The sequence below is a fragment of the Tachyglossus aculeatus genome, chromosome 1 (assembly GCF_015852505.1).
Source record: "Tachyglossus aculeatus isolate mTacAcu1 chromosome 1, mTacAcu1.pri, whole genome shotgun sequence".
NCBI lineage: Eukaryota > Metazoa > Chordata > Mammalia > Monotremata > Tachyglossidae > Tachyglossus > Tachyglossus aculeatus.
In genome coordinates, this window is record NC_052066.1 from 48568827 (window position 1) to 48587562 (window position 18736).

The window sequence follows — 18736 nt, forward strand, 5'->3', positions numbered from 1 at the left end:
CACTGTACTGTACTTGGAAAGTACACTATAGCAATAAAGAGAGACAATACCTGCCCACAACAGGCTTATAGTCTAGTATTCAGCCTCATTTCTCAGAGTGAAGCAGCCTGGCCTAGTGGAAAGAGCCCAGGCCTAGGAATCGACTTGTACTTCCCAAGCACTTAGTACAGTGCTCTGCACACAGTAAGCGCTCAATAAATATGATCGATTGATTGATTGATTGAATCAGAGGTCTTGGGTTCAAACAATCAATCAATCAATCATATTTATTGAGTGTTTACTGTGCACAGAGCACTGTACTAATCGCTTGGGAGAGTACAATATAACAATGAACAGACATGTTCCCAGTCCACAATGAGCTTACAGTCTAGAGGGGAAGACAGACATTAATATAAATTAATTACAAATATGTAATAATAATAATGATGGCATTTGTTAAGTGCTTATTATGTGCAAAGCACTGTTAAGTGCTGTGAGGTTGAGGGAGGGGTGAATAAAGGGAGCAAATCCAAGTTCAAGGGCAATGCAGAAGGGAGTGACCATTCATTCTCAGTCTCCTTTGCAGGCTCCTCCTCTGCCTCCCATCCCCTAATTTTGGGGGTCCCTCAAGGTTCAGTTCTGGGTCCCCTTCTATTCTCCATCTATTCTCATTTCCTTGGAGAAGGAGCGTGGCTCAGTGGAAAGAGCATGAGCTTTGGAGTCAGAGGTCATGGGTTCAAATCCCGGCTCTGCCAATTGTCAGCTGTGTGACTTTGGGCAAGTCACTTAACTTCTCCATGCCTCAGTTCCCTCATCTGTAAAATGGGGAATACGACTGTGAGCCCCACGTGGGACAAACTGATCACCTTGTATCCCCCCAGCACTTAGAACAGTGTTTTGCACATAGTAAGTTCTTAACAAATATTATTATTACTGGAGAACTCATTCACTCCCAAGGCTTCAGCTACCATCTCTATTCAGATGATACCCAAATCTACATCTCCTCCCCCGATCTCTCTCCCTTTCTCCAGGCTGACTTCTCCTCCTGCCTTCAAGACATCTCTACTTGGATGTCCTCCTGTCACCTCAAACTGAACATGTCCAAAACAGAGCTCCTTATCTTCCCACCCAAACCCTGTCCTCTCCCGCACTTCCCCATCACTGTAGATGGCACCTCCATCCTTCCCATCTCACAAGCCTGTAACCTTGGAGTTATCCTTGACTCCTCTCATTCAACCCACATATTCAATCCGTCACCAAATCCTGTTGATCCCACCTTCACAACATCACTAAAATCCGCCCTTTCCCCCCATCCAAACTGCTACTACATTAATTCAATCACTCATCCCAGTCCCACCTAGAATAATGCATCAGCCTCCTTGCTCACTTCCCAAGCTCCTACCTCTCTTCACTCCAGTCCATACTTCACTCCACTGCCTGATCGTCTTTCTACAGAAACATTCAGGACATATCACACCCCTCCTCAAAAATCTCCAGTGATTGCCTATCCACCTCCAAATTAAACAAAAACTCCTCACCATTGACTTTAAAGAACTCCATCACCTTGCCCCTCCTACCTCGCCTCGCTTCTCTCCTTCTACAACCCAGCCCTCACACTTCAGTCCTCTGGTGCTAACCTTCTCATTGTGCCTCGATCTCGTCTGTCTCGCAGCTGACCCCTGGCCTACGACCTCCCTCTGGCCTGGAACGCCCTCCCTCCTCAAATCCGCCAGACAATTACTATCCTCCCATTCAAAGCCTCACTGAAGGCGCATCTCCTCCAAGAGGCCTTCCCGGACTAAGCCCCACTTTTCCTCATCTCCCACTCCCTTCTGTGTCACCCTGACATGCTTTCTTTGCTCTTACCCCCACCTTCCCTGCCCCACAGCACTTATGCATATATCTGTAATTTTATTCATTTATATTGATGTTTGTCTCCCCACTTATCTCTCTAATAATGATAATAATAATAATAATGGCATTTATTAAGCACTTACTATGTGCAAAGCACTGTTCTAAGTGCTGGGGAGGTTGAGCCCACTGTTGAGTAGGGACTGTCTCTATATGTTGCCAACTTGTACTTCCCAAGTGCTTAGTACAGTGCTCTGCACACAGTAAGCGCTCAATAGATACGATTGATGATGATTATCAGGTTGTCCCACGGGGGGCTCACAGTTTTAATCCCTATTTTACAGATGAGGTAACTGAGGCACGGAGAAGTTAAGTGATTTGCCCAAAGTCACACAGCTGACAATTGGTGGAGCTGGGATTTGAACCCATGACCTCTGACTCCAAAGCCTGTGCTCTTTCCACTGAGCCATGCTGCTTCTCTAGACTGTGAGCTCATTGTGGGCAGGTATTGTCACTCTATATTGCTGTATTGTACTTTCCCAAGTGCTTAGTACAGTGCTCTGAACACTGTAAATGCCTAATAATTATGATTGAATGAATGAAAGAGGAATTGAGGGCTTAGTCAGGGAAGGCCTCTTGGAGGAGATGTGCCTTCAATAAATCTTGGAAGGTGGGTTCTAATCCCAGCTCTGCCAATTGCTTGCTCTGTGACCTTGGGCAAATCACTTCACTTCTCTTTGCCTCAGTTTCCTCAACTGTAAAATGGGGATTCAATACCTGTTCTCCCTCCTACTAAGACTATGAGCCCCATGGCCGATAGGGACTGTGTCCAACCTAAATAACTTGTACCTTCCCCACACTTAGAATAGTGCTGGACACATAATAAGTGCTTAACAAATACAATAATAATTAGCCCCCTGTGGGACAACCTGATCACCTTGTATCCTCCCCAGTGCTTAGAACAGTGATTTGCACATAAGTGCTTAATAAATGCCATTATCATTATTATTATTATTATTAAGAAGCAGTGTGACCTAGTGGAGGGGAGATAAAGCCAACCTAAAGATCTTAATTTTTAGAAAACTGAGCTATGTCAAAAAGAGAACCTTTAATAGCAAAAATATAAATGGAGTAAGTTAAAAGTAAGTAAAAGTTAAAAGGAGTATGTAATGGCCACAAAATATTATGGTGGTTATGAATCACCATATAATAATAAAAGTGGTGTTTGTTAAGTGCTTACTATGTGCCAAGCACTATACTAAGCAGTAGGGTAAGCACAAGATAATCAGGTTGGACACAGTCCCTATTCCACATGGAGCTCACAGTCCAAGAGGGAGGGAGAGCAGGTATTTCATCTTCATTTTACAGATCATATTACTGAGGCATAGAGAAGTTTAAATGACTTCCCCAAGGTCACACAGCAGGGCAGTGACAGAGCTGGGATTAGAACCCAGGTCCTCTGACTTGCAGGCTCATGCTCTTTCCACAAAGCCATGTGTTTCTCTATTTAGAGACCTTGCTAAAATGGGGACAACGAAAACACAACGAAACAAAAAGAAACTGGGAGTCAAACAGAAATCCTATGTGGCTAACTTGCAAGAAAAATGCATGGCGTAGTGGGTAGAGCCGGGACTCCCAGGACACTTGTCTGCTGTGTGACCTTGGGCAAGTCACTTCACTTCTCTGGGCCTCAGTTCCCCCATCTGTAAAATGGGGATTGAGACTGGGAGCTCCACATGGAACAAGGACTGTGTCCAACCCAATCTGCTCACATCCACTGAGCAGCAGCGTGGCTCAGTGGAAAAAGCCCAGGCTTTGGAGTCAGAGGTCATGGGTTCAAATCCCGACTCCACCACATGCCTGCTGTGTGACCTTGGGCAAGTCACTTCACTTCTCTGGGCCTCAGTTCCCTCATCTGTCAAATGGGGATTAAGACTGTGAGCCCCACGTGGGACAACTTGATCACCTTGTATCCCCCCCAGCGCTTAGAACAGTGCTCTGCACAGAGTAAGCGCTTAACAAATGTCATCATCATCATCCACCCCAACATTTAGTACAGTGCTTGGCACATAGTAAGCGCTTAACAAATGCTGTAATTTTAAAAGGTGTCGTCAGAAAGAGTCAGCCTTTAAAAAATGGAAAACTTAAGCAAGTGAGAATGGAAATGATGTTAAAATAGCAGTGACTATTGTATTCATTCAAGCAATTATTACGTGCCAACAGCCCTGCGGTTTGTTGTTCATTCATTCAATCATATTTATTGAGTGCTTACTGTGTGCAGAGCACTGTACTAAGCGCTTGGGAAGTACACGTCGGCAACATATAGAGATGGTCCCTTTCCAACAATGGGCTCACAGTCCGTTCTAGTGTTCCAGTGGTAAGAGTACAACTCAGGGAATTGATTGGGAGACCTGGTTTAATTTGCACTAGATAATTTGCTTCTGGGTTTCTGCCATCAGTAACGAAGCTTTCTGACCAAAAAGCCCTCCACAAGGTGGAAAGGCTGATCAGGAATCCTGGAAAATCACTAGCTAATGAGGGCCATGAAGACTGATAGAGCTACTAAAGCAACCGCTTACTATGACTGCGTTCATGCTTTCTCCTGATATTGTGTTTAGATGATAAGAACTTATTCTTGAATTTTCAGTGGTGGACTTTTGTGAGAGGGTGATTAGTCAGTAGATTTCTCTGTGCGGTGGGTTTTGTATGGCTGTCCATCACCAAGTTGAGCCTATTTTATGAAACTGGAGTTCACAGCCCTCATGGTCCAGGGTCCAACCTGCCTATTTAGAATTTTGTGTGGCCTTGGGCAAGTCACTTCTCTTATCTGTACCTCAGTTTCCCCTCATCTGAAAAGTTCAATCGCTGTTCCCCTCCTACTTATGCTGTGAGCTCCATGTGGGGCAGGGACTCTGCCAAACCTACTTAACTTTTCTCAGCCTAGGATTGAGAACAATGCCTGACAGTAAGCGCTTAACAAATATAATAATAGTATTATTATTAAACTGCATTGTTTCTTTGCTGCAGCCCCTTCAGCTAAAGAAATGTCCTGCCCATTAAAAAACTATGTGTGCATTTTTCAGTGTGCTGCACCTTTTGAAGCAGCTTGGCTTAGTGGATAGAGTTTGGGATTGGGAGTCAGAAGGACCTGGGTTCTAATACTGGCTCTGCCACTTGTCTGCTGTGTGTGACCTTGGGAAAGTCACTTAAATTCTCTGTGACTCACTTCCCTCATCTGTAAAAGGGGAGTAAAGACCCATATTCATTCATTCATTCAATCAATTGTATTTATTGAGCGCTTACTGTGTGCAGAGCACTGTACTAAGCGCTTGGGAAGTACAAGTCGGCAACACATAAAGACGGTCCCTACCCAACAATGGGCTCACAGTCTAAAAGGGGGAGACAGACAACAAAATAAGGTGAGATCTGGACTGTGTCCAACCTGATTGACTTATAACTACTTCAGTGCTTAGTATAGTGCCTGACACATAGTAAGCACTTAATCAATACCATTTAAACACTGACTCAACTCACACTCCGTGCTCTGGGGAAAAAACAAACAAACCCCAAAACTGGCATGGAGCAAGAGAATGCAAGTGTTGCTGAACAAATCGCTAGCACTCTAGCCATTCTCTTCCTCCCCCAGTTTCAGAATCAAGATTCATTCTATTGCTCTGGAAAGGATCGTCATCATCATCACCTCCTATGTCTCAAGCCGTGCAGAAGTATAAGACCATCAGATAAGTGCAGTCTCTGCTGCACACAAGATATACAATCTAAAAGATAGGCAGTTCACGTGTCCACAAAATAAGGTGTCAACAGAAATTTGAAGATCATTTTACCAAATGTGGCAGTACTTCTAATATCCTTCAGATATTATAATAATAATAATGACGGTATTTGTTAAATGCTTACTATGTGCCAAGCGCTATCCTAAGCACTGGGGTAGATACAAGGTAATCAGGTTGTCCCTCGTAGGGCTCACAGTCTTCATCCCCATTTTACAGATGAGGGAACTGAGGTACAGAGAAGTTAAGTGACTTGCCCAAAATCAAGCGGCTGATAAGTGGTGGAGCCGGAATTAGAACCCATGACCTCTCACTCCCAAGCCTGGGCTCTTTCCACTAAGTTATACTGTAGTGGTATATTAATGGCAGGATGCTGGTTAGGGAATGCACAAACCGTTTAATTATCAGTGAACAGAAGGCAAAAAAGAGATTGCTGAGGAGTTAAAAATATTCTACATTTGGGTGTTGGCACAAGAAGATTAGAGAGTTCAACACCCAATTGTTTTTTTGTAGCAGAGAGGAGGAATCGGATCACACTGTGGTAATGACACAGGTCTTATAGACCAAGTTGTTAGACGATTTGTAATTGTCTTAAAAGAGAATGCTACTGACTGTAAAATTCATCTATGCATGTGTGGCTGACAAAGCTAATGCAAATCTTCATTTCCCTCACCTTCGCACACATCAAAAGGCTTTCCCTATGTTGACATGGTTGATGTTTGTAGCACCTGCTGCTATTTTCACTTCTGTCTCCATATCTCCTGTCCCTTACAAATATTTTGCTCAAAAAGAGCTGCTCCTTTCTTGATTACAGTATGCCATTTTATGGCTGTGTTGGTTCGTCATCAGTGAGTGTCCCTCAGTTTCTAGGTGGGGAATGTAGCATTGCCTGAGGTTTGTTTTACCATGTCCTTAAAATGTTTCCTCTCCTCCCCTGGTTTTCAGTTTCCCCAGTTCAAGTCTCCATATAGTGGTTATTTGGGGATCCAGCATTACTTAGTGGAAAGAGCCCAGGCCTAGGACTCAAAGGACATGAGTTCTAGTACTAGCACTGCCAAATGTCTTCTGTGAGACCTTGGGCAAATCACTTAATTTTTCTGTGCCTCAGTTACTGGAGGAGGGGAACAGGGGACAGGGACTATGTGGGACAGGGACTGTGTCCAACCTGATTAGCTTGTATCTACCCCAGTGCTTAGAACAGTGTTTGACACATAGTAAGCACTTAAAAGATTATTATTATTATTTTTATTATTATTATTATTATTATTATTGTTATATGCCCCATCCAGGGTGAACGTGTTGGATGTGTACCCTTTAAGCATGTGATATTCACCCCACCCTCAGCCCCACAGCATATCCAAATTTAATTAAGTATTTGTCTCCCTGTCTAATAATAATAATTATTATTATACTTATGTACTTGTTATTCAATAACTATATGCCATGCAGTGTTCTAAGCACTGGGGTAGGTACAAGGTTATCAGGTTGGCTATAATCCCTGTCCCACATAATAATAATAATAATAATAATAATGGCATTTATTAAGTGCTTACTATGTGCAAAGCACTGTTTTAAGCGCTGGGGAGGTTACAAGGTGATCAGGTCGTTCCACAGGGGTGCTCACAGTCTTCATCCCCATTTTCCAGATGAGGGAACTGAGGCACAGAGAAGTTAAGTGATTTGCCCAAAGTCACACAGCTGACAGTTGGCAGAGCTGGGATTTGAACCCATGATCTCTGACTCCAAAGCCCGGGCACTTTTCCACTTTGCCACGCTGCTTCTCTAGGGAAGCCGCATAGGGTTCAAGGGAGTAGGATTGAATTCCCATTATACAAATGGGGAAACTGAGACACCGAGAAGTTAAATGACTTGCCCAACGTCACAGAGCTGACAAGTGATGGTACGCTTGAGACGGGAAGCTCTTTGTGGGCAGGGATCTTGACTGCCAACTCTATCTCACTGTACTCTCCCAAGCAGTTAGTACAATGTTCTGCCACAGTAATGCTAAATCAATTAATAGCAGGAAGCTGGCTATTATTAAGCGCTTGCTTGCTGTGTACAGAGCTTTTGGGAGAGTACAGTCTAATAGAAATGATCGACATGTTCTCTGCCCACAAGGAGCTTTCAGTCTAGAGGGGGGAGACAAAAATTTAAATAAATAAATAGGTTATGAAATGCAAATAAGTGCTGAGGATGGGGTGAATGTCAAATACTTTAATAGTGCAGAAACAAATGCAAGGAAAAGGAACAGAGGAAAAGAGGGCTTAATCAGGGAAGGCCTCTTGGAGAAGATGTGCTTTGAATTCATTCATTCATTCAATCGTATTTATTGAGTGCTTACTGTGTGCAGAGCACTGTATTAAGCGCTTGGGAAGTACAAGTTGGCAACATTTAGAGACGGTCCCTACACAACAACGCGGTCACAGTCTAGCCTTGAAGATGGGGAGAGTGGTCGTCTGTCATATATGGAGGTGGGGAGGGAGTTCCAGGTAAAAGGGAGGACTTGGACGAGGGGTTGGTGGCAAAATAGATGATACTGAGGTACAGTAAGTAAGTTGGTATTAGAGGAGCATAGTGTGCAGTCTGAGCTCTAGATCAGCGATGTGAGGTTGTAGTAGGGGGAAGCTGAATGAGCATTTTAAAGCCGATGGTAAGGAGTATCTGTTTAATGTGAAGATGGATGGCCAACCAGTGGAGATTCTTTAGGAGTTATATTGTATTTTTTTATAATGGTATTTGTTAAGCCCTTACTATGTGCCAAGCACTGTTTTAAGCACTGGGATACAAGGTTATCAGGTTGTCCCAAGTGGGGCTCATAGTCTTAATCCCCATTTTACAAATGAGGTAACTGAAACACAGACAAGTTAAGTGACTTACCCAAAGTCACCCAGCTGACACTTGGCAGAGTCAGAATTAGAACCCACGACCTCTGATTCCCAAGCCCGTGCTCGTTCCACTAAGCCACGCTGCCAAGCACTTAATATAGTGCCCTGCACATAGCTCTCAATAAATATGAATGATTGACTGACTGAGAGACAGGAGGCAAGGGAGGTCAGCAAGGAGGCTGATGCAGTAATCAAGGTGGGATAGGATAAGTGTTTGGATTGATATGGTAGCATTGTGGATGGAGCAGAAAAGGTGGAATTTAGCAATGTCGTGAAGGTTGAACTGGCGGAATTTGGTGACAGATTGAATATGTGGGTTGAATGAGAGCAATTCGTCAAGGATAAGGTCAAGGTTATGGCATTATCCCTTGATAAATAGGGAGGATAGTGGTGCAATCTACAGTGATGGAAAGATGTGGAGAGGACAGGGTTTGGGTAAGAAGAGGAGTTCTGTTTCGGACGTGTTTAGTTTGAAGTGTTGGCGTGATAAAATGTGAGACAGGAGAGAAGGACAGAGGTCAGGCTGCTGGGTTACCAGAAGAAATATTAGGGATGTAGAGGGAAAATTTAGGGATGTTAATTATGCATCCAAACCCGCGAGGAGGGTGTCAAAGGGTAACCTTCCAAGTATCCTTTGGTAGAAGCCCCTGGAATGGATGGACTATTGGTCTGATCCAGTAATGGCGATGTCCACTAATGGCGTTGCTTAAGTTCTGATGCTTAAAGGTCTGATTACCCTCTCAGTTTTACACCTAGAGGGTTTCCAGGATTCTATCCGTCTCGACTACTGGAGGGGGAATCAAGCAGAGGCATATTCATTCATTCAATCCTATTTATTGAGCGCTTACTGTGTGCAGAGCACTGTACTAACCACTTGGAAAGTACATCCATTGCATTCCCAGCTGGGACAGTGCACTGTGCCTCATTCTCGCCTGTTCCACCATCGACCCCCGGCCCACATCCTTCCCCTGGCCTGGAATGCCCTCCCTCCACACATCTGCCAAACTAGCTCTCTTCCTCCCTTCAAAGCCCTACTGAGAGCTCACCTCCTCCAGGAGGCCTTCCCAGACTGAGCCCCCATTTTCCTCTCCTCCTCAACATCCCCCCCCACCCTACCTCCTTCCCCTCCCCACAGCACTTGTGTATATTTGAACAGATTTATTACTCTATTTCACTTGTACATATTTACTATTCTATTTGTTTTGTTAATGATGTGCATATAGAAAGAGCCTGGGCTTTGGAGTCAGAGGTCATGGGTTCAAATGCTGGCTCTGCCAACTGTCAGCTCTGTGATTTTGGGCAAGTCACTTAACTTCTCTGTGCCTCAGTGACCTCATCTGTAAAATGGGGATGAAGACAGTGAGCCCCACGAGGGGCAACCTAATCACCTTGTAACCTCCCCAGCACTTAGAACAGTGCTGTGCACATAGTAAGCACTTAATAAATGCCATCATTATTATTATTTTATAGCTATAATTCTATTTATTCTGACAGTTTTGACATTGTCTACATGCTTTGTTTTGTTGTCTGTCTTCCCCTTCTAGGCTGTGAGCCCATTATTGGGTAGGGACCGTCTCTTTATGTTGCCGACTTGTACTTTCCAAGCGTGTAGTACAGTGCTCTGCACACAGTAAGCACTCAATAAATACGACTGAATGGAAGGCAATCTGATACAAGTCAAAACTCTCCTGGCGTAGGAGAGAGTTGAGGACGGAGACTTAAGTTTACTACATGGAAAGAGGCAATGGAAAACCGCTTCCATATTTTTACCAAGAAAGCTCTATGAATACTCTACCAGAACGATTGCAGATGGAGGTGGGGACATGGCGTCGCTAAGAGTCGGAAATGACATGACAGCATAAGAGAAGACAAGGGTAGATTACTTTGGGCATGTGCTCATAGAGGCAGGTAGACAGCATAGCCGAGGAAAAGTCTGGTATTTAGGGATGACAAATAATTGTCACAGTTGCTAAGCTTCTCCATTAGATTGAAGCTCCTGAAGGACTTTTACCGCACTCTTTGAAGCACGTAGTTCAGTATTCTGAATGCATTTAGACCCTCAATAATACGGTTGTCCAATCGAGGTAACATTAACCAAATACTCGGACATCTTGGGACAAAAGATGTACCACATTTTGAAAAGGATCGCGTCTTGCTTTCAAGTTTTAATTTGCATGCAATCATAGTCAACCCCTCCCCCCCGTTGAATCTCTCCCCTTGAAACTTTCACCTGAAGTTTGCTACATAAACCAAACTTTTCCGGATGCATCGTCACTTGAAAATCACTTAAACACATGATTTTTTGCTAGACTAAATCAGATATGAGTCTTTATACCTATCTGTTTTGATTCCTGTTTTTAGAAGACACTTCAAAAGTGGATGGTAGAAAACGGAATTCCTGTACTGTATTAAAAAACAACACATTTTTAAGTAACACAATAGAACTTCCGTCTGAAGAAATTTGTTTCCAAAGAATGCATTTGGCCCCCCGATGACCGAGACTTTGAGCAGTAGAAAACTACTCCCTTATCAACTTCAACAGATTTCTCAAGTGATTTAACATTTATTGAATGCTGACAATGAGCTAGGCTCAGCATAGGAATGTAAAAAAATGCCTCAACTCTGTAATTATTGTGGTTATTTACTGAAGTGTGTACAGTTTCCTGTACGTTGGAATATTCTTTGATTTTTCTCTTTTTTTAACGTGGTTTGGCCTCACCTCAGGCAATGAGGGAAGAAGGTTCTTGTCTGTTTCCATTTGGTTTGTTCAGGCCTTGCACAATACCGTATCCAGAGAACAGTTAATAAAACTGGTGCTTTGGAAAATAACGCCTAACCCCAGTCATAAAACAGTGTGATTTAAGCCTTTTCAAATTTTGCAGCCAAAAGCATGGTTGGAAGTCAGAAAATCGGTCCCCAGACGACCTGGGCTCTAATCCTGGCTCTGCCACTTGTCTGCTGTGTGACCTCGGGCAAGTCACTCCACTTTCTGTGCTTCAGTTACCTCAGTTGTAAAACAGGGATTAAGTCTGTGAGCCCCATGTGGAACATAGATTGGGTCCAACCTGACTGGCTTGTATTTACGCCAGTGCTTAAATACAGTTCCTGGAACATAGTAAATGCTTAACAAGTACCATTAAAAAAAAAAGTTTCTCACGTATTCAAGGAATTTAACGTATTTTTCTTTTGTATCTGCGTGTTCCCAAGGGAGATCTCCAGGACCTGGGAAAACTGCTGATGCAGGGCTCTTTCAATGTATGGACTGACCACAAGAAAGGTCACAACAAGGTGAAGGATTTAGCCAGGTTCAAACCCATGCAGCGACACCTCTTCTTGTATGCCAAACTCTTGCTCTTCTGTAAGAAGCGGGAAGATAATGCCGATGGACACGAGAAGTCTCCTTTGTACAGCTTTAAAAATTCTTTGAAGGTAAATGGGGCCTACAGACGTATGGAGTATAAAACCATGATCCTTTTTTCTATGATCTTCCATTCTGTAGATGATAACATAAGTGTTTTCCAGACACCTCTAGACAGTAAACTCTCCCACAGCGAGCTTACAGTCGAGAGGAAGAGACAGCCATTAATATAAGTACATACATTACAGATATGTACGTACTTGCTGTGGGGCTGGGGTCGGGGGGATGAATAAAGGGAGCAAGTCAGGGTGATGCAGAAGGGAGTGGGAGAAAAGAAAACAAGGGCTTAGTCAGGGAAGACCTCTGGGAGGAGATGAGCCTGAGTCAGGCTTGATGTGAGAACTAGAAAACTAATTTTGCAATCCTAATAAGCTGTTTTTCAAACCACACCAGTGCCTGGAGACAACTAACTGGAGAGAGGCCCTGGGGGGTTCATTCAGATCAGAGGGCTTTCCTAGTTGCAGAAATCTGCTTGCAGGAAAGCAGATAAGGAGGAAAGGATATTGGAGGCGCAGCATGGCTCAGTGGAAAGAGCACGGGCTTGGGAGTCAGAGGTCATGGGTTCAAATCCCGGCTCCGCCACTTATCGGCTGTGTGACCTTGGGGAAGTCACTTAACTTCACTGTGCCTCAGTTACCTCAACTGTAAAATGGGGATTAAGACTGTGAGCCCCACGTGGGACAATCTGATCACCTTGTATCCCCCCAGCACTTAGAACAGCGCTTTGCACATAGTAAGCGCTTAACAAATACTATTATTATTATATTCTGGGGGGAGGGGGGAATGGAGGAAACAGTTGTGATTGTCCAAATTTTCCACCCCTAGCCCACTGCTCTTATCAGACACTGGGGAAGTCCAGAGTTTGCGGAACTTAGGTGGGAGAAGAGCTCTTGAAGGAAGTACCGACCAGTGCTGAGGGGAGATGTAGTCCCCTTTCAGGACTGCAGTCGGGGAGGAGAGGGGAAAGGAGAACAGCATGGCAAAGGTAAATATTACTGCCACCTAAAATTTGCGTTGGCCACCTGGGCCTAGAGAAGTAGCATGGTCTAGTGGTTAGAACACAGGCCTGAGAGTCAGAATAATAATCTTGGTATTTGTTAAGCATTTACTATGTGCCAAGCACTGTTCTAAGAGCTGGGGTAGATACAAGGTTGTCCCATGTGGGGCTCACAGACCTAATCCCCATTTTACAGATGAGGTGACTGAGAAGGTCGAAGATTCTAATCCCGCTCCACCACTTGTCTGCTGTGTGACCTTGGGCAAGTCATTTAAGTTCTCTGGGCCTCAGTTACCTCATCTATAAAATGGAGGTTGAGACTGTGAGCCCCCCATGTGACAGGAATTGTTGTTTCCACCCCAACACTTGGTTCAGTGCCTGACACCTAGTAAGCACTTAACAAATACCATAGTTGTAATTATAATTATTAGAGAGGGACTATTTATAAATCTGTTTCCGGAGGGAATGAGGGCGATTTAAGGAAGGAGTCAGTCAGTCCATCATATTTATTGAGCACTTACTGTGTGCAGAGCACTGTACAAAGCATAGGAGTGCAAAGCGCTTGCCTGGGGTTCAGCCCCAGACCAGTTGGGAGAGATGAGGTACCAATTATGGGGCTGTGGGGTCCCTGGGGAGGAGCCTAGTGAGGCCCAAGGGGAGTCCTGATTGGGGACCACTACGGTTGGGGGGATAAGGAATAAGAGAATGGTCATGGTAGATGATATACCAAAACTTCAGGTCTTCCATCACCTTCATCCTTCCCTCCCTTACTACCATCTCTCCTCTTTTCCTCCTCCACCCTCCTGCACCCTCAAACCTTCTGTGAGGAGTTTACTTCCACCCTGGGAGAGGTGCCAAACTGCCAATTTTGGGTGCTCCAAAAATAGAGGGAAAAATAGAGCACTGCTTCATAGCCCTAAACTGTTCAAGAATGGAATACACCTAAGGGGTCTTTTTTATTCATTCATTCGGTCGTATTTATTGAGCGCTTACTGTGTGCAGAGCACTGGACTAAGCGCTTGGGAAGTACAAGTTGGTAACGTAGAGAGATGGTCCCTACCCAACAGCGGGCATCCAATCTGTGGGATTTGGGGTTCGTGATGTTTGGACTGACCCAAACCCATGAAAGACTATTCCTTATAATAATAACTGTGGTATTCATCAAGCGCTTATTATGTGCCAAGCACTGTACTAAGCTCTGGGGTAAACACAAGATGATCAAATCAAATACAGTCCCTGCCCCACATGGGGCTCACAGTGTAATAATAATAATAATAATAATGATGGTTTTTGTTAAGCGCTTACTATGTGCAAAGCACTGTTCTAAGCGCTGGGGAGGATACAAGGTGATTAGGTTGTCCCACGTGGGGCTCACAGTCTTAATCCCCATTTTACAGATGAGGTAACTGAGGCACAGAAAAGTGAAGTGACTTGCCCAAAGTCACACAGCTGACAATTGGCGGAGCAGGGATTTGAACCCATGACCTCTTGTCTCCCAAGCCCATGCTCTTTCCATTGAGCCACGCTGCTTCTCATGAAGCATGAAGTCTAGGAAAGAGAACAGGCATTCGATCACCTTTTTACAGACGAGGAAACTGAGACAGAGAGAAGTTAAGTAACTTGCCCAAGGCCACACAGCTGACACATGACAGAGCTGGGATTAGAATCCAGGTGCCCTGATTTCCAGGCCCGTGCTCTTTCCACTAAGCCATAATTCTCTCTGTACCTTTTTTTAAGTGATTTAACATTAATGATTTAATAATATTTAATTAAAACAAGCCTTCTATTACAGGAATTCTAATGCTCTGTAAATACTGAGCTCATGTTTCTGTGTGCCTGAATGTCTGAGAAATGAAAACATCCTCTTCCATATGGCTATTGCTGAAAATTGTAATTTTTAGGTGCTGTAATTACTGTCTTAAATAGGAAACATTCTTCATTATAATTTGCTCAGCCCCACAGAAAAGGGGAATATTAAATGTTTACTTTTTCTAAAGACTGTAACATTTTAGTGGTAAAGTCGGAAAAGAAAACAATCACACTACTGGTCTAGTGGAAAAAGCATGGGTCTGAAAATCAGAGGACCTGAGTTCTAATCACTATTCCACCGTTGGTCTGCTATATGACCTTGGACATGTTACTTATCTTCTCTGTGCCTCAGTTTCCTCACCTGTAAAATAGGGATTAAATTCAACTCCCTCCTACTTAGACTGTGAACCCCTGATGGGACAAGGGCTGTGCCCACCCTGATTACCTTGAATCTACCATACTGCTTAGTACAGTGCTTGGAATATAGTAAACACTTCAATGTTATTATTATCATCATCATTATCATCCTACAATTTCACAATATATAATTCTTGTTGTGATTGTTCATGGTATCATTTCAAAACATTTTGTGAGCTAGACTCAAAACATAAAAAGACATGATTCTGGTCTTAAAGAAACTGGATTTCCAAGAGAGACAGATGTGCGTGTGTGTATACATACACAAACACTTACACCTGTCCTCCCTATACACACATGAATAAGTTCACATGACTGGCATATTTTTCACTAAAAATTATATACGTGTTTCTTGGGCTTTTGGTAAATGGAGGAGGAAAGAAGGAATTATAGGAAGAAAATTTAAGGATAGGTGGAGGCAGAGGGAATGAAATGATGGGACAGGAAATTTTCCAAGCAGGTTATTGTGATCAGAGCCATTCCAACATATTCACGTTTCTCTTTTTGCAACAGATGAGCACAGTTGGCATCACTGAAAATGTGAAGGGGGACAACAAGAAGTTTGAAATTTGGTATAATGGACGAGAAGAAGTTTATATCATTCAGGTAAAATTCATACCCCATTCTAAGTCTTGGGCCAATGCTACTTGAACTCTGTTTCCTGACCGATCCTGGCAGCCCCAGATAGAGAACTGAACGGTGGCTGGAAAAAAGAGTTACTCATGATCTGAGTGAATGGCGGGACAGTTAGCAGCGATTCACTCCCTGCCCAAGGGACTGCAGCTGCTCTCATCTCATTCAATGAAACTTGAAAAACCACTTGTGTTTGAAGACTTCCAGTCAAAAAGGACACTGGCACTGTGGCCTTTTAGCAAGTTCTAAATACCCCGCGTGCTTATCAGAATAGCAAACCCTTTGTTAAAGGCCCTGAGGACTGTTGGGTAACATGTCTCTATCACAGAATCACTCTCTCCGTGGAAAATGCCATGTCCATCCTTCTCTTTCCCCATCACTTCTGGTGCATTTTTCTTTTCTGTTTAGTTTTTGTTTAGTTTTGGGGGGTTTTGGTGAATTTTTTCTGTGTGGTCTGTGATAGAGACGAGTGGCAAATGTGGGGAGAAGATGTTTATAGCCAGTGTCCTGTGAGCACTGAGATGGAGACCCTTAACTATCCATTTTGCCCATTATTTAAAGTGACCCTTCCCCTTATACTTAGTCAATCTACGAAGTCTACATGTAAGTTTACCTAGAGAAATAAAAAGCATGTTGAGAAATGATGTTATCTTTTTTAAAGTGCTTCAGAAATGATCTTCCCTAGAGCTGAAAACCAGACACAAGAATAACAAAAGCACATTTAACCAACCTTAGGGAAGCAAATGTTTAGTAACCACTTTATTCAGAACCTCTTAACATATCCTGGCTATCATTGCAGGCATCCTCGGTGGAGTTGAAAAACCTCTGGGTGTCAGAGATCAGAAAAGTTTTGACAGGACAATTGGAAGCTTGCAGAGGTAGGTGGCCACTTTTCTTCACAATGAAAATTTCACGGATGACAGTAAAAAAACTGAGGTCAGAACCCTGAAAACCTCTCTTTAGATTTCTTTGCATCTTTTCTTAGAACTTTAAATCTGAGCCCAGGAATCTTCTGTTTCCAGGTTTGCCCGGATGCAGTGAGCCTTTCTTCCCTCAACCTCTCATCTAATGCCCCCACCCCCTTCTCCACTCCAACCTTTAATAATAATAATGATAATAATGATAATGGTATTTGTATATGTCAGGCACTGTACCAAGCGCTGGGGTGGATACAAGCAAATCGGGTTGGACGCAGTGCCTGTCCTAGGTGGGGTTCACAGCCTCCATCCCCATTTTAAAGATGAAGTAACTGAGGCCCAGAGCAGTGAAATGACTTGCCCATAGTCACTCAGCAGACAGGTGGCAGAGCCGGGATTAGAACCCATTGCCTCCTGATTCCCAGGATGATTCCCGGGCCCATGCTGTGTCCATTATGCCATGCTGCTTCCGCTATACCACCTGCCCCTTTATTTATTCATTCACTTAGTGGTATTTATTGAGTGCTGGCTGTGTACAGAGCACTGTACTAAGCGCTTGGGAGAGCACACCACAGTAAACAGACACAATCCCTGCCCACAAGAGAGGGATTCTGCAGGATAACTGCCACTTGAGGAAGCAGGTCCGCACCACTCTTCCTATCTTCCCTTCTCTGCCCCGTGTGATGGAGTCTCTGTCCAGTCCCCCCACTCCCTGGGAAGGGAAGGCCCTTTAAGGTCACCATTGTGTACTCCGTAGCTAGAGTGATGGCGTGTGTCCCAGAGATTTTCACCTCGGCCGTGTTGAGCTGGAACTCCAGAAGGACTTTGAGGTGCAGCGGCTCTGCTGGTGGAATCCGCCCCCGCATTTCCCCTCCAGATGCCCTGCCTTGTCGCTGCCGCTGCGGCCCCCCGAGCCATGCCAACAGGGACCCTTCCCCCTACCACCTCCACCCCTGGGCAGATAATAATAATAATAATTTTGGTATTTGTTAAGCGCTTACTATGTGCGAAGCACTGTTCTAAGCGCTGGGCACTGTTCTAAGCGCTGGATCAGAGTGAGCCGCAGACACCCAGGTATGCATCACATTTCCTACAGGCCAACCGTGGGCAATGGTGGCAGTTGGCAGTGGCCAGTTGCAAAAGTGTAGTAATTTCCCCCAGTCTCTCACCTCCTTCTCTCTCTCTCTCTCTCCTATTCCCTTTCCTCTTTTCCCTAGTCTACCCTCCTGATTTCGCCTTTTGTACTCTCCTTTCCCCTCTTCTGTCTCTTTCTGTTCCCTTTTTTTTTTTTTGGTATTTGTCAAGCACTAATAATAATAATAATAATAATGGCATTTAAGTGCTTACTATGTGCAAAGCACTGTTCTAAGTGCTAAGTACTGAGGGGGATACAAATTTCTTCATATTTATTCTATTTATTTTATTTTAATATGTTTTGTTTTGTTGTCTGTCTCCCCCTTCTAGACTGTGAGCCTGCTGTTGGGTAGGGTCCGTCTCTATATGTTGCCAACTTGTACTTCCCAAGCACTTAGTACAGTGCTCTGCACGCAGTAAGCGCTCAATAAATATGATTGAATGAATGAATGAATGAAAGTTGTCCCACGTGGGGCTCACAGTCTTAATCCCCATTTTTATGGGGCCCGTGCTCTTTCCAGTAGACCGGGCTGCTCTTCTGTAGTGATATACTATACTTATCACTTGGGAGAGTGCAATAGAAGAAAAAAAAAAAGCCCCCAAACTCCACATTCCCTGCCCACCAGGAACTTGCATTCAAGAGGCTCCTAGAACTTTTTCTTGGTATTTGCCTTTAAAAAAAAATGGTATTTAAATGCTTATTATGTGCCAGGCACTATACTAAGTGCTGGGGTACATACAAGGTTGGATACCATCCATGTCCCACACTGGGCTCATAGTCTTAATCCCCCTTTTGCAGATGAGATAACTGAGGCACAGGGAAGTTAAGTGACTTGCCCAAGGTCACACAGTGGACAAGTGGAAGAGTCAGGATTAGAACCCAGGTCCTTTGACTCTCAGGCTCTTTC

At 44.0% G+C, this 18736-nt stretch overlaps 1 protein-coding gene across 1 annotated transcript in view; it reads left to right on the top strand.

The window, feature by feature from the left end:
* The window catches only part of MCF2L2 (MCF.2 cell line derived transforming sequence-like 2), a 491086-nt gene that overhangs the window by 382984 nt on the left and 89366 nt on the right, over positions 1 to 18736 (top strand). The window contains exons 22-24 of the mRNA XM_038758478.1: positions 11711 to 11932; positions 15658 to 15750; positions 16577 to 16655. Of these exons, the coding sequence (XP_038614406.1) occupies positions 11711 to 11932; positions 15658 to 15750; positions 16577 to 16655 (394 nt within the window). The remainder of the gene's footprint in view (positions 1 to 11710; positions 11933 to 15657; positions 15751 to 16576; positions 16656 to 18736) is intronic.